This window comes from Onychomys torridus, chromosome 14 (genome assembly GCF_903995425.1).
Source record: "Onychomys torridus chromosome 14, mOncTor1.1, whole genome shotgun sequence".
Lineage (NCBI taxonomy): Eukaryota > Metazoa > Chordata > Mammalia > Rodentia > Cricetidae > Onychomys > Onychomys torridus.
Genome location: NC_050456.1, coordinates 71,066,226 through 71,081,899, shown reverse-complemented (window position 1 = coordinate 71,081,899; position 15,674 = coordinate 71,066,226). Strand labels below are relative to the sequence as shown.

General features: G+C 45.1%; 1 protein-coding gene across 1 annotated transcript; it reads right to left on the bottom strand.

Moving 5' to 3' along the window:
- Positions 1-10,404: 10,404 nt before the first annotated feature.
- On the bottom strand, positions 10,405-15,674 carry LOC118595533 (serine protease inhibitor A3N-like). Its single transcript, XM_036206167.1, has 4 exons — positions 15,038-15,674; positions 12,547-12,820; positions 11,521-11,671; positions 10,405-10,605 (listed from the first exon to the last, which is right to left on the bottom strand). The coding sequence occupies exons 1-4, from the start codon at positions 15,672-15,674 to the stop codon at positions 10,405-10,407; spliced, it is 1,263 nt and encodes a 420-aa protein (XP_036062060.1).

Below are 15,674 nucleotides of genomic sequence, written 5' to 3'. Positions count from 1 at the left end.
TCTGTCCCTCTTGCTATCTTCACCAGATTCTCCTGACAATAACCAACCTCCTCCTAAAGCTCCTCAGAATCTGGACCCCTCAGTCTCTCTTCTTTCAGCTTTGAAATATAGGACATGGCCCCTCTGTGGGTGCTGATATAGTCTTTAAACATTGGAAATATCTCATGCCAGGCCCCCATCCTCCACAGTGCTCTCAACATGAAGATCCCACAGAACATCCCACTGAGTTCCCAACACTCAATGGCTTTTCTACCCCAACATTCTGAAGTCCTTTACAATCCTCCTCAAACAACAGTAGGGCTGTCAGAGCATTACCCCACTAGACAGGTACCAAGATGTCTAAGTTAGGGTTTTATATTGCTGGGACATAACATTATGACCAAAAAACCAACTTGGAGAGGAAAGCATTTATATGGCTTACACTTCCATATTGCTGTTCATCATGAAAGGAAGTTAGGACAGGAACTCAAAAGAAAAAGACCTTGGAGACAGGAGCTGATGCAGAGGCCATGGAGAGGAGGGGTGTTGCTTGCTGGCTTGCTTCCCCTCTCTTGTTCAGTCTGCTTTCTTATAGAACCACCATCTCTGGGATGGCACCACCCATATGGGTTAGGTACTACCAAACCAATAACTAATTAAGAAAATGCCTCACAGCAAGATCTCATGGAAGTATATTTTCAATTAAGGTTCCCTTCCTTTAGTATATTCTAGTTTGTGTGTCCAGTTAACATAAGACCATCCAGCAAAGGGGCCATAAACAAGGTGGTCATGGTAATAGAGATGGTAGTTACACATGGGCTTGACAACATGGACTACCTGTCAGCAAGGCTGACCTGGCTATATCAGCTGCTGAGTGCCAGATCCTCCAGCAGCCACACAATCACTGAGCCTTAGACATGGCACCATTCTCCTGGATAGCTAGCCAAGGACCAGGTGGTAGGCTGACTGCATTGGACCACTTCATCCATGGAAAGAACAATGCTTTTTTCTTACTGTAATAAATACTTATTTTGGCTATGGATTTGTCTTTCTACATGTAATGCTTCTGCCAAAACCATCATCTGTGGATTTACAGAATGACTTATCCACCGACATGGTATTCCACACAGAATTACTTCTGGTCAAGGAACTCACTTCACAGCCAGAGAATATAACAATGGACCCACAATCATGAGTTCCCCTGGTCTTACCATTCCATATCATCCTCAAGCACCTGTTATGATAGAGAGATGGAATGGTCTTTTGGAGATACAGTTATAGTGCCAGTGAGGTGGGAGCAGTCTGGATGTCTGGAGAAGCATTTTCTAGAATACATGCTTCAAATCACTGTCCACTGTGTGGTATGTTTTCTTCTTAGCTGGGATCCACAGGCCCAGGAGTTAAGAGGTGAAAAGTGAAGGTTTCCACTCACTATCACCCTAGGTACCTACTAAGAAGATATTTTTTAATTCCTATTCCCAAATTTTAAATTCTGCTGGCCTAGAAGTTTTGGTTTTAGAGTTGGGGATTGCTCCTGCCAGGAGACACAACAAATAATCCACTGAACTAAAAGCTCAGACTTCTACCTGCTTATTTGTGTTTCAGATGGTTTTTATCCAACAGTCTAAGAATGGAATAAGTCTGTTAGGTGGAATGATTGGTCCTGATTACAAGCAGAACTGGATTGCTTCTCCACAGTGGAGGCAAGAAAGATTGTGTCTGGAGATCAGGTAATCCTTTAGGATGTCTCTTTGTGCTACCATGTCCTGAGATTAAATTCATGGGAAACTACAACAACCTAATCCAGTCAGGATGAAAAGGGGCATGAAGGCATGGATCACTTCTTCAGAAAAGAGGAAAACCTGGTGATATGCTTACTGAATGTTCAGGAAATACAGAATGTGTAGTAGAGGAACATAGCTAAAAGTACCAAGAAACATTACCATCTATTATAAAATTAAGAATGTATCTGTTGTCTGATAAATGATAGTTATATTATATTTGGTATAATTATGATCTAGTTAAATATATAATGCTTTTGCAATTTTGCCTGGGACAGTTAAAGTCATGTAAGACATAGCTAAGACCTGGGTATTATTTTCAGTTTGAAGCTAAACATGACTTATGGAGATATGATCAGGTGTCAAGTTGACAATGTGTGGACTTGTGATGTCAGTTATTGATTTGAGCTTTATTTCATCTGGAATTAACTAAAACTCAAGGAGCTGGGTACATCTGTGAGAAATTTCCCTTTGCATCCTTTTATTTGCTTTGTTTTGTTTTATTTTATGAGTTGAGCCTGGGTTTCTCTGTGTATTCCTAGTTATCCTGGAACTCACTCTATAGCCCAGGCTGGCCTAAGACTTAGAGATCTGCTTATCTCTGCCTCCTGAGTGCTGGACTCAAGGCATAGGACACCAGCATCTGGTGAGGAAATTTTTCTTAATCAAATAATTTTAAATGGGAAGAGGTACTTTTAATCTTAATATTTTGAGGTGGGAACATTCACCTTTAATCTGAGCCACACTTTCTCCTGGCAGACTATGTAAAGGACATGGAAGAATGCTTGCTCTCTTTCCCTCCTTGCTGTCAATCTCACTGGCAAGTCCATTCCTTCACTGGCATCAGAGCCTAATTATTCAGGATTCCAGCATATACTGAAGACCAGTTGACACATCTAAGCTTGTGGACTGAATAACTACTGCATTCTTTCACCTTCCATTGGTAGAAGTCATTGTTGGACTAATTGGACCACAGCTTTTAAGCCATTCTAATAAATCCCCCTCCTTTATATAGATTCATTTTACAACCTTGATTCCTCTAGAGAACACTAACAACTGAAACTTAATGGCCCATTCACTTCATATGTTCAATGATGAATGGGTATTTATGGGGACTAAGTCATAACCCAAGATAATTTAGTTCTCTAAGGCAATGTTTCACTCTGCACAACCATGAGATTTTCATCAATAAGCCAAGCAGACTCTTCACCACAGTGGTGGCTTTTCAGTGAGGGCATCAGTTATCATTTTCATCTTATGGATAGAATGAGGACAGTAAACAGGGAGGGCATCACAGGCTTGAGTTATGAAAAGACAGATGTACCCTTCCCTCCTACCCACTGGTTTTTGTTCAGTTTTGGTTTTGGAAGGAGACCCTTTCATTGTTAAATGTTATTGTTTGAATGTGAAATGATCCTCAGAGGCTCAGGGGTTTGAATTCTTGTCCTTCTGTTGGTAATACTGATTTGGGAGATCAGTGACCAACTTTCGACTGCAGTTGTGAGCAAGAGAAATTTAACTGGCCAAGTTCTGACCAAGATCTCTGTTTCCAGATCCTTAAGTTGGGACATGCTGATCCACCACTGCCAGCATAATTCAAAACTTAGCCTCCCACCCTGCCTGTCCTGCCAAGGTACCAAAAAATCCTCCTACCTTCAAGTTGCTTCATTCAGGTATTGGAAGCCAAAAACAAGGAAAACAACTCATATACCCAGGCTGTCATCACAAACTCCTGGTTTCCCTGTCTCAGACTTTCTAGCACTGAGATTACATGTGTGCACAGCCTCAGCTCTAGCAGTTTTTTTCCTACTTCTCTCCCAAGCCCCCTCCAAATGACTTTTCTCCTTACCTCTCCCTTCACATCCTCCTCTTCTCTCCTGCTTTCCCTGCCTCCTTCTTCCTCTTCTGCTTCCCCTCTTTTCCTTCTCTCTCTACCTCTCTTTATCCCCTCTCAGAAGTTAAGTTTGAGCAATCCTTTGAGTACTCCTGGAGAGGTTTCCCATCAAAAGCCTTGAGAAGGCTGGGGATTAGCTCCATGGTAGGGTTTGCCCAGCAAACACAAGACCTTAAGTCAGTTTATAGCACCCAGAGGAAAAGAAAAGGAAAATGGTCATGAGGGTGAACTTGGGTATGGAACTTACAGCATGTGTCAAATCTTCAGCCAATAGTGTGACTCATGAGAAGCCCTGAGGAAAAACCACCCAGCCTGGCTCCTCATGGGTGCCTGACACTGTGAGATATTCCATGCTTATTGTTTGAAGCTGTGCATTTGGGGAAAGTTTATTCTGCATCAGGAGTAGCGTGAGAAGACCAGTCTCTCTCTTAGTCCTTAGGACCAAAAGAGAGAGAGAGTAAGGACTGGCATGTCAGAAGTCAACATGCAGGCTCACACTGAAATGACTAAGGGCAGTCCTTCATGCTCTGACTCCATCTTGTGTTGGCTCACACAGTTCTCAGCCCTCTCTGTCCCCCACCACAGTCACCTTTGCCTTCACATGTATTTTAGATTTTCATTGACATACCTGTGTTACAGATGAATCAACCAGAATAAGTAAAGGAAACAATAATAAATAAAGAAGGTATAAGTAAAAATATTTGTTATGATATGATTGAGATTAGTACTCTGCTCTGCCAGCAAAGAACATTTCAACTTAATCTGACCTACATCTAACTTTTATGTAAATTATGGTCTTTGTGGGTATTTTTTGTTTATTTGGTTGGTTGGTTGTTTTTTTTTTTTTTTCCATTAAACATGCTGTGTCCTTGAGCTTGGTCACCTATAGACTTTTCAAAGGTGTAACCCCACTCTTGGTCTGATTGTTAATTAAAAATACTTAAACCATTATTGTCTTAATATCGTTGTCAATAACTATCCTATGTGTGTCATTTCAACATGACAGCATTGTCTCACAGTGGATTCTTCCCTAGGCAGGAGACCCCCCCTTCCTGCCCTTCTTTTTCTCACTCCATAGAGACCACTATGGCCATCAGTGTAGCTCTGTCCTTCTTGCCTAAGACTTAGCTGCATCTACAGATACAAAGTTCATGTGGCAAGTTTTATTATTGAAGGGAGAGGGCAGAGAAAGAGAGAAAGACAGAGGTGCACACTACCTCTGGTGAGAGGCGGGGAGAGAGGAGGGAGGAGATTTTTCCTCTCAAGGGGGCTTTAATGTAAGATGATGTCAAGACATTGGGCTGATTTTCAAGGGGATGGGTCAGAATATTAACATCCCTCTGTTTTGATTATATAAAAATGTAAGTTATGGTTAGCAAGTGGGGTGGATGAGGACGCTGAATTCTTGAGACTGCTTCCTGCTGACAAAGGGTGAAGTGGGAAGGGGAAAGTTGGGGTTGTGCATGGTGGGAGGTATGAGTGAAGAAGTATTCAGTTAGCTGTCATCATGGAGATCTCAAGCATGGCAATGTCAGGCATTTGTTCCTTGAGGAAGCTGATAAGGCAGGTTGCTGCAATGATGTTCCAGGAGCTTGGGGGAGTGGCACACCAAATTAGGAATACAGGAGCCTTCACACCTGCTGTTTCTCTGGAGGTGGAAATGCCTCTATTCATCCTGTAAAATGTGTCAACAAATTAGGAGATAACAGAATTTTTATTATTGGGCATGTGGTTGAAATTAAATTGTCCGTTTTGCCCAGATGGCATCCTCAGAGCTGGTGCAGGAGCTGGCATATCTGGAGGACCCCCTGTGTATTGACCTTGGCATGAGTCTTGCAAGAGTGAAACTGCAAAATATGCATCAATGTGGGTGGGGTCAAAATGGGCGCTGCACACTGATAGATTTTATCAGACCAGATTTCTTGATACAGTAGCAGAACTTTTCCTAGGAACCTGCAGGTATCTGTCAGACAACTGGAACAGATTTAAATCTTGGTGTCATAGCAAAAGTCAATGGTTTTGGTTTAAAAGGCATGAACATTTCCTGGCTTCAGCCCAATAAAACATATCTTAAAATCTATAACCGGAGGAAATTTACTGAATGGAAGCAGTTGAGTGAGTGAAGCGGGGAGGGGAGGCTTCCCTAAACATCACCAGATCTGAAAAGGATATGTAAGTGAACAGAAGTGAGACAGCTTTCCCATCTTCATATAAACAAACCTTAAAGCTGTTTCCTTTATCTAATTACCAAGGAGATACTGAGTGCAGTAAACAGTAAAAAGTTACATTGAAATATATTCTATGCAACCAAACTAAACTAGTGAGAACTCATGAAATTTAGATCAACCACTGTGGAGCCTGCATGGGACTGGACCAGGCCCTTTGCATATGGAAACAGTTAAGTGGCTTGATCTGCTTGGGGGAGCCCCTGGCAGTGGAATCAAAGTCCATCTCTGGTGCATGAGCAGGCTTATTGGAGCCCAACCTATGATGGGACACTTCTCACAGCCTTGAGGCATGGAGAGAGGTTTGGACCTGCCTCTACTAAATGTACCTCCTCCTGGGAGGTCTTACCTTCTTATAAGAGGGAATGGGAGGTAAGTTGGGAAGGGGAGGCTGAAGGGGTGGGAGGAGGGAAGAGGGGGATCTTTGATTGGTATGTAAAATGAATGAAAATTTTTCCTTAATTAAAAAAAAGCAAAAAAAGCTGTTCTATGAGTTTATCTGATCTGGTAACAAGGTAAATTGTGTCTAGACCTAGTAGTAGCCCTAGGAGAGGGAGACCTGTGAATTTTACATAGAGAACTGAGAAGACAGCTGAAGCAAACCCTAGTCAGCAAATGGACTCAGAGATCTGAGAAGGATAAATTGTATCTGAGTGCAGACCAAGCAGCTTTTAAATCTATTAAAAATGACAGGGACCAGTTCATACCCAGTTAGCAATAGCCAGGTCTCCACATCATTGGAGGCAGAAGTATCAGAACAGCATCAGTCTTCACCCTCTAGGCCCATACTGGTAGGAGTTTTTCCCATGGAAGAGGGACACAGGGAAGACTGATCTTACTGTATCTAGGCAAAAGGGATGCAATCAATTTTCTGATGTCTTGCTGTTTGTCCACAGTCTGGGCCAGGTCCTTGTGGCAGGTCTTGAATTGGGGCATTTTGCCCAGAGGTCAGCATTGCCATAACCCAGATAGAGACATTGTGGTGTCTTGTAATCTTCTATAAAGAGAGACCTTGGATCACTGGTAGGATCTGGGTGTCTCTGTCTGATACAATAAGCATTTTGATCAATTTTTAAATGCCATATTCTGCAGTCCTCCAAGCATTGGAGGACTGTTCATTCATTAGGCAAGAATGACTGACTATTAACTAGTATTCCCTAAGTCTCCAATATGTTAGCAGCTTTCATAAGGCTAGGACTTACTGTCTCCTGAGAAGGCAAAGAAGAGCAACAGGGGAAAGATCCCAGGGCTGAATGGGAACAGGAGAAAAGGCGCTTATGAGCCAGGGTGCAGCCCAAATCTAAGAAAAGGACCCTCTGAGAAAAGGACCCTTTGGGGGACCAGAAACTCCATCATAGAATATATATCCTGTTTATTAGATACCCCACTTATCAAACCTATGACATCATTTATTTAAATTTTCTAGAAAAAAATAGGTGTAAATCTCTAAATTAGCTTTTGTTAATCTTAATAATTCTTTATAAATTTAAATTTATATTATAATATAGAGTGTAGTATAAACCAGTGTTGAATCAAATATAGCTTTACTTATCTATCATCATAAAAAGTCAATATCAATCCAAATATTTGAGGTTTGTTGCTTCCTTGCTCTAGAAGGAGATAAAATGAACAGAGAGGTCACCCAAGACTAAATGTGTGTTTGATCTTAGTAAGCCGTAGTAAAAGATGGTTGCCAGCCACATCGCTGTCTGCATCATGATGAGGTCACCAGCCAAGGTGGAGGAGAGCCATATGGTTGCTGTAAATCTAAGTCAAAAAGAAGGGAGAAGGAAGAAAGTGGAGAATTTTTCCCAGTTCCCTGTCTGGCCCAAGAAATACTGAGGCCAGTCTCACATCCAGGGGGATGGGCAGAGGTGGGTAGCTCCGTCAGAGACCTGAGCGGTGGTATTGAATAGAAGGCAAAGCCGCTGGTGAATGAGAAAGCAGACTTGTTACAGTCAGGAGGGAGAAGATCTGCCATGGGTGGAGGCAAGTAAGTGGGTACCTTTGGCAGGCCCTGCCAAGGTATGCCACCAAGCAAACAGTCCACATGCAGCAGAATTAGTGGAAGAGGTCTGAGGGAGGAGGAAAGCAAGAGTGAAAGACTCGGTCAGAGTGAGGTCTTGGGAGGGGCAGGCCCTGACGGCTCACCTTAGCCATAAACGTGCAGCACGGTTCCCATGGGTGAGGGGGGAAAGGAGGCACTACATACAGCCTGTAGCCGTGGGCATCCCCAGGGGTCGAGGGAAGACAGAACCAGGACCAAGCTGTCAAAGTGGGCCACCACCACACTCAATGGAGGTCAGGCTTAGCCTGACAAAGCCAGAGGAGTCTCAGCACTAATACTAGGATGTTCAAGGAGGCCAGCAAGAACAAAATCTGAGCTCCGAGGGGAATCTCTCCCAATAGAAAAGGTCAGGGATCATGTTGTAAAATCCAGAAGGGCCTAAAGGAGCTGTGGGCAAGTCCAAAGGGGGTGTGGCAACCCAATTGAAACTTACAAGATTGCCATTGGTGGATGGGGTGGTGAGTGATTGGGTGAGATGGAGCCTGTTGTGGGTAGACTGGGTGTAGGATCATGGCATGTGAGGGGCTGCCAGGAGGGCGTATCTGAATCACGAAGCACCAGTGTTAATATTGTGAAATGGCACTCAAGAAGCCTTGGCAGGTTTTGGCCAAGGTGCCCCTGGGTGGTATGTGAGACATGCCATGTGGGTGTGGCAGACAATGGCATGGCACAGTGGAAAGCTACTCACACTGCAGAGGATTCGCCCTGGTGGCAAGTTTTATTATTAAAGGGAGAGAGGATAGGGGAATACAGAAAGAGGGAGAGAAAGAGAGAAAGAGAGAGAGAGAGAGAGAAAGAGAGAAAGAGAGAGAGAGAGGGAAAGAGAGAGAGAAAGAAAGAGGGAGGTGTGCAGTACCTCTGTCTAGAGGAGGAAGAGAGCCGAGGGAGAGGGTTTTCTTTCTTCTTAACCGGGCCTTAAGGTAAGCTGATGTCAGGACATGGTGTGGGTCACCAAGGGACAGGTCAGACTACTAACACTCAGGGCCTTGACTGACTGTTGGACACATTGGATTTGTTGGGACATGGCTGTTTTCAATACATGGGTCCTGTTCTTATCACTCAATGGTCCTCATGGAGTGGTACCTTAGTGTGCACTGGGAAAGAAAATCCTCAGTGTGAGCCTCCAGGCAGTAATTCCCTGCAACCCACATGTCCATCTGCTCAATGTGTCTTCTTAGGAGCTAAGAGCCACAAGCATGTCTCAAATTGAATCAACAACTTTTTCCTCTCTGTACAGGCATCCAGCAGTGTGTCCAGGCTCATAAATTCTCCATGGACACCCAGTACACCATTCCAACTTTACCATGGCTTACTCTGGTCCTCTGTCTAATCATTAAACCAACTAAACCTTGAGGTGAATCATCTACTCTCCCCTCCAGATGTGGCATGATGTTCCCTGAGACTTCCCTCAGTGACAATCCCCACATCCGTCTAGAGTAGTTCTATGTCTTATAGTCACATAGAGTTATGAGGTTCCCAAGACTGGAACAGTGATTCACCATTTCAAAATTCCCTGTAGTTCTGAGTCATTTGAGAATCCTCACAGGGCCAGGCTCATGGCAATCTATGGCTGTTTTGTCTTTTTTCTAAACCTACAATGATTTTTAGAAATGCCTCCATTGCTGTGTCTCCTACACAAAGCATTCTTTGAGGTCATCTGACCACCTTCTCATCCTACTCTGACATCAGCACAGAGGTCACATGATCCATAGACTCTTTTGGGTGCTCTCTCTGTGAAGAGCCTTGTTTTATGATGCACCTGCACACCACCATGGTGATACCTGTGCACAGATCCCCAGCTTGATGGAAACTGTTCTTCTGGCATCAGGACACTTGGAAGAACATCCCACCAGTCATAATGTCTAGCTGTGTGGTAATGGGAAAGGACTAAGATTCTCTGTGCCTCATTTTCTCCTCCATACAAAGGACTGGAAATAACACATAGATCGCAGATGCATCACAGGAGTCACAGAGTGTGAGTGACAATCTCTACTATCCTGTGGTCACTAGAGGCCACACCCCTGGCAACAGGAGCTGAGTGAACACTGCTTGGACACTTTCTGTGCAGTTGTAAGTTTATTGATCCTTTGCTCAAAGCCCTGCATTTGGGTGAGGAAGGTGGACATGTCCATCTGTTGTGTGAGGTTGGTCAGCTGGGAACCCAGAAAAAGGCTCCTGTGCCCTAAGTAGGTATTCTACGGGGAAAGAAGCTGGTCTGAAGAACCAGCTCCATGCAGCTGCAGGAATGAGGGATCCAACATAGTGCTAGATGTGGGGAGGGTAAGGAGCCCTTGTCAACAGTCTCCTCTGTGTGTTTGAGATATACAATTAGTCACAATCACTGTCAAAACAGGCATGCCATAGCCAATCTGAACATGGAAGCCAAAATGCACATAGAGAGCCATATATAGACTTAGTCCCTGGCTCCTGGAAAGAAGCTTCACCACTTGGGAAGTTCTAGTTTTCACTGGGATTTGTGACTTTGGCCACAAAGAGTGGAGTCTGAGTATTCCTTTCACAGATAATCATCAGGAATGGCCTGTTGAATTTCACTTCCAGAGGGTTCAAAATTAGAGCCGATCCCAGAGGAATGAGTCCCGTGGCAGCAGCTGCTTCTGTGCCTGTCTCAGCCACATCCAGCACAGCTTTGTGGACCACCTTTAAGAGAAAGACAATACTCACTGGAGACCAGGGAGGGCAGGAGAGGAGATTTCTGGAGCAAGCATCCACTGCTGGCCTTAGCTGCTGGTGAAGTTGTTTGTTCCTACAGTGAGCTCCACCCCTGGTGTTTTCTGCTCAGGGTGTGAGATGAGGCATGCCCTGGGTCTGCTCAGCATCTGTGTTGCTCTCAAACCCACTACAAACTGGAGGATGAGTATAGGTAATGCCAGTCTTTACTCAAGGCATTTTCTCAGGAGACCTACAGGGAACAGCAAGCGTACTGGCAACCAGTATGGGCTTCCATATCCCTCTGCTCCAACCTCCTTGGGACATACAACCACAATGCACAATGCATGGCTTCCCTTTCACAGACTGCCATGCCCTGCTGGTACATATGTGAGCCCAGGCCTCTGAGTAGGCACTGGACAAACGACTAGGCATTGCCAGGCTGTGCTTCTAGGAAGGTAGTATGAAGTCCTGAGACATATTCTCTCACATTCTTAAGCTTTTCATCCCAACTGCCATTTATCCCTTGTTATTTCCTTTACTGCTACTATTCTGTGTGCTAGTGAAGAAATACAGGCCAGTCTGCAGTGAAGAAGCTGAGGCTGGAAATGCTTTGTCTTGCAGTAGATTATGGTAGCATCCTCACTGCAGCACAGGGTCATGCCAATGGTGGTATAACGCCAAGAGTGGGCTTTTTCCCATCCCTGGGCTCCTGGGTGTGAGGTAGAAGAGGGATTGGCTGCATGCTCTCCAGAAGGAATATCTAGATTGTAATCCAGCTCTCCCAGGATGAGGGAATCTCAGAAATGCGAGCTTTCTCACACATTTACCATTCCTCCTGGCCACCTGGCCTTTACCAGCTACATTTAGGTACCAATGAGAACCACTCAGCGTGTCTTGGCTTACCTGAGAGACTGTCAGGCCCTTGGCCCCTGTGATCCTAGACAGATCAGCCTGTGTGGAGAAGACTTCCCTGATACCCAGCTGTTGAAGGATGTTCTCTATGCTGTAGTCACTGGAGATGGAGAACTTGGGCATGTAGAGTTTGTCAATCATCCTGAGAATGAAAAAATAATGTAAGAGTCATTGGACTGTGTGTCCCCCTCAAACCACATTGTAGTTAGGGCAGCTCTCCACAGACAGACCTCTTACCAGACCAGAAAGAAGCCCTCTTTCTATCTGGCTTTACATCCCATGATTTTGCTTTTCCTTTTGTATCTATTACCTATCAGTGCCTGAGAGTGTTTACAGGGGCAGGCAATGAAGCTTGGTACCAGCTCTTCCCCTATCCAAAATGCTTTTCTCCCAGATCCAGAAAATGCAGTCCTTCCCTGTCATGTGGATCCCATCTGACATCAGCTTTCCTTATCCTTGAATCCTCTCCTTTTAAATCTCACCTTTAACTAATCAAATAACGATTAGTTGCATTTCCCACATTCTCTCTTCCTCAATTACAAGATGTGTCCTTAAGGGTAAGAAATTTTGTGCTTTAGTCTCTGATATAAGGGTCTAAATCAGAGCACAGCACATAGTAGGTCTTCAAGTCTTCATTCCATGAATGATGAATGAATGAGGGAATGAGATGGCTACACAGGGCAGAGCTGATTCTCAGGGCTGATCTCATCTAAACCTCACTTCATGCTGCCTTCCAAACCCCATTCAAAATTTCCTGTAATTACAGACTGTTAGACACAGAGGAATGCTCAGCTCCTTCACTAGCTGATGTCATCATGTGAACAACAAAATGGCAGTGAAATCTGCCCCTAAACTACCGAGTCAGCATAGGGAAAGTCACATCCACTCCACCTGATCCTGCTGACTCTCCAACCATTACACTGGGTACTGGTGAGACTCTGAGATACGGGGACACTGGGCCTCAGGCCAGCAGTAAGAGGGGGAGCCAGATCAACTCTGGTTCCTGTGCACACACACCTGGACCTCAGAGAGTCCTTCCACTTCCTCAGGGTCTCTGGTTGTAAACTGGCTTCCACCTGCTGCATCCTGCCCATGTCAGGGAGGATGAACAGGGCACTGGCATTGCCTGTGTACTTCAGCTCCACCACAGAGCAGTTCAGATCCTCATCCCGGAAGTATGGTGTGGTTAGAAATTTGTCATTCATCATGGGCACCTTCACAGTCCTCTTCTCATCCAAGTAGAAGTCAGACTCACGTGTGAAATGAGGCTCAAAGGGCCTCTCCCATTTCCCTAAATGTGGAGCAGATCATCAGATTGTACCATTAGCAGAGAGACCCTACCTCAACCCCATTTCTGCCCAGATTCTCAGTCTTGACAGGAATTAATCCATTTTCAACAACAGAGTGTCCCTTATTGGTTGCATAATGTAGATGAGAAAAAACCTTGGCAGATGTAGAACTATGAATGAGAACTGATCTACAGGCATGGTTTGAATAGGGGAACTCAAAACCAAAGCTTCCCTACATGAGATATCAGAAAAAGAGCCAGGGGTCTGAGGGTGGGGTGTATAACAGAGAGACGAGTGTGAAAGTGGGGAGACTGGAGCCTGGGGAGTTGAGGATCCCTTCTTCCTCAGGAGGAGCCATGTGTAGAAGGCAATGTCTTGTGGGACAGGTTTTAGGGGAAACAGGACAAGAGAGATTGTGTTCTCCCACACCGTCATCTGTCCATGGTGCCCCTCAGTGTGAACCACCTTAATAGAAATCAATTCCCAGAGACATGAGTAGATTTAGATTGAAGCTCAAGATATCTGCAACTTCCCAGAGTTGGATTACCAGGATCTCATAGTTGGTTGGCTGAGACATGGGTAATGATTCCTCTTCTCCCGTATCATCCATTTCACCTCCATGAATAAAAGATAGCCTACTCAGACTTACCCGATATCCAAAGTGCCTGTGGCTATCTGTAATACACCCTGCAGGGCTTGGTACTTTCACAATTTCTTTGACTCAGGATCCAGCAGCATAAACATACATCCCTACCATACAGCCAATTAGCCTTGGAGTTTTGGTTCTGGGCCCTGCAGTCTAATCCTTCAGGCCATCACTCTGCTTCCCCTCTCTTCAGAGCACAGTCTCTCCTGGACCATCCTGGACCCCTGTCCTCTGTCCTTCTACCTTCTTCTGTCCATAGCCAATTGGTTTTCTGTCTGTAGTCTCAGAGCCTACTCTCCTCTGCTCTATCCTACACAGAGTCCAGAGTCCCAGATCAATCCCAGATCTAGCCACATCAAGGTTTTATCAGGAATCATTCTGTGGGCCATTGCCTCACTCTTTGGTCTATCAGGAAGGGTGTGGGCTCTGGGTGTGTTCCCACTAACAATTACCTACAGCAATTACAGCCCAGTCTCCCAACTCTCTTGCCCCCAACCCTAGACTCCTTGGCCCAGGAGTGTGTCTTCAGACTGTGACCCTGAAGCTGCCTTGGCTACTAATTTCACAAACTAAAATTCCACAAAGCAGCCAGACATAGAACACAGAGCATTGCATGGCTGATCTTTCTTCTCACTAATACTTTTGCCCCAGTCTCTGCTTTTCCACACCCAGGTCCAGCTTGATGCAGAAAGGATCAGGGGAGAGGTCCTGCGTAGGAATGCATGAAGGGTCTTCACTAGCTATGGCACCTGCTGCCCTTTAGATTGGGTAGCCAGGCTCGTTAGGTCAAGAAGTCCATGACCAGCTGGAGCCTCCTGGAGATGGAGGTTCTCTAGCAGATGAGCCTATTAGAAATGTTTGAGTGGGCTAGATGAGGGACTCCTTTGTGGTAGTTTGAATGCAATTGGCCCACATAAGCTCATAGGAAGTGGCATTAGGAGGTCCAGTTTTGTTAGAATAGGTGTGGTTTTGTTGGAGGAAGTATGTCATTGTGGAGACAGGATATGAGGTCTTGTAAATGCTCAAGATATTTCCCAGAGTCGCAGACCACATCCCCTTGCTTTCCAGATATAGGACTCTCAGAAACTGCTATAGAGCCATGTCACCTGCAAACTGCCATGTCCCACCATGTTGATAATGGATTGAAACTCTAAACTGCAAGTGAGCCACCCCAATTAAATGTTTTCCATTAAAAGAGTTGCCGTGGTCATGGTGTCTCTTCACAGCAATAGAACACTGACCTAGACACAGTCTCTGAAGGGAAAAGCCATGGTTTCTACACACTCAGGTAGGACTTGATGTGTCAGCTATGCATTCTGCCAGTCAGTAAGTTTAAGTCACAGAAAATTCATCCCTTTAAACTGAGAGCTAAGAGATCTGTGGAGTATGTCCTAGGAACCTCAAGTATATCCAAAAAATACCCAAGGGACAAGTAAGGCCTGCTAGTAATAAGAGGTTAGGCACCCATGTCTCCAAGGCCATGAGCACCTCCTTTCCAGGGGTCAGTGTATGGACACAAGGTGCCCATCCAGCACCCTTCTGCATCCACCCCTGAAACAGCCACCATCCTCACCTTTAAAGTAGATGTAATTCACCAGCACCATTAATGTTTTCTCATTCAGGTCTGAGATCAATTCCTTGATCTTCCCATGGGTCTGTTTCCTCACGTAGTCATTGATGATCTTTTTGGCCTCATGAGGCTGCTGGAAGTCAGCTGTGGAGGTCTCAGCCTGGTACAGTGCCCTTGCCTTCTCCTTGAACTCTGCCAGGATCTGCAGGCGCTTTTCAACAAACATCATGCTGCCTATGCTAATATTCACCTGGTCCCCTGGCTGGCTGAGCATGTGGAGGAGGTGCCCAAAGCCCTGGTGGATGTCTGCCTCAGGGGTCTCTGTGAGATTGAACTTGAGACCTTCTAGAATCTCTTCCAGTGTTTTGCTCCTTGCTCCCAGTGACAGGACAGACAAGGCTATTGAGATGCTCAGTGGGGAGAAGACGACATTTTTATCTGGATTCTTCAAAACCAGCTCCTTGTAGAGGCTGAAGGCAAAGTTAGTGTTGATGGAGGCCAGTGTCAGACTGTCCATTCGTGTCCCATTGTTTGGGTCTTCCTGAACTTCGGTGTCCCTTCCCAATGTGCCATCTTGTTCGCAGAGGACAGTGGGGCAGAACCCGGCCATCAAGAGCCCCAGAGCTACAAGGAGGGCCAT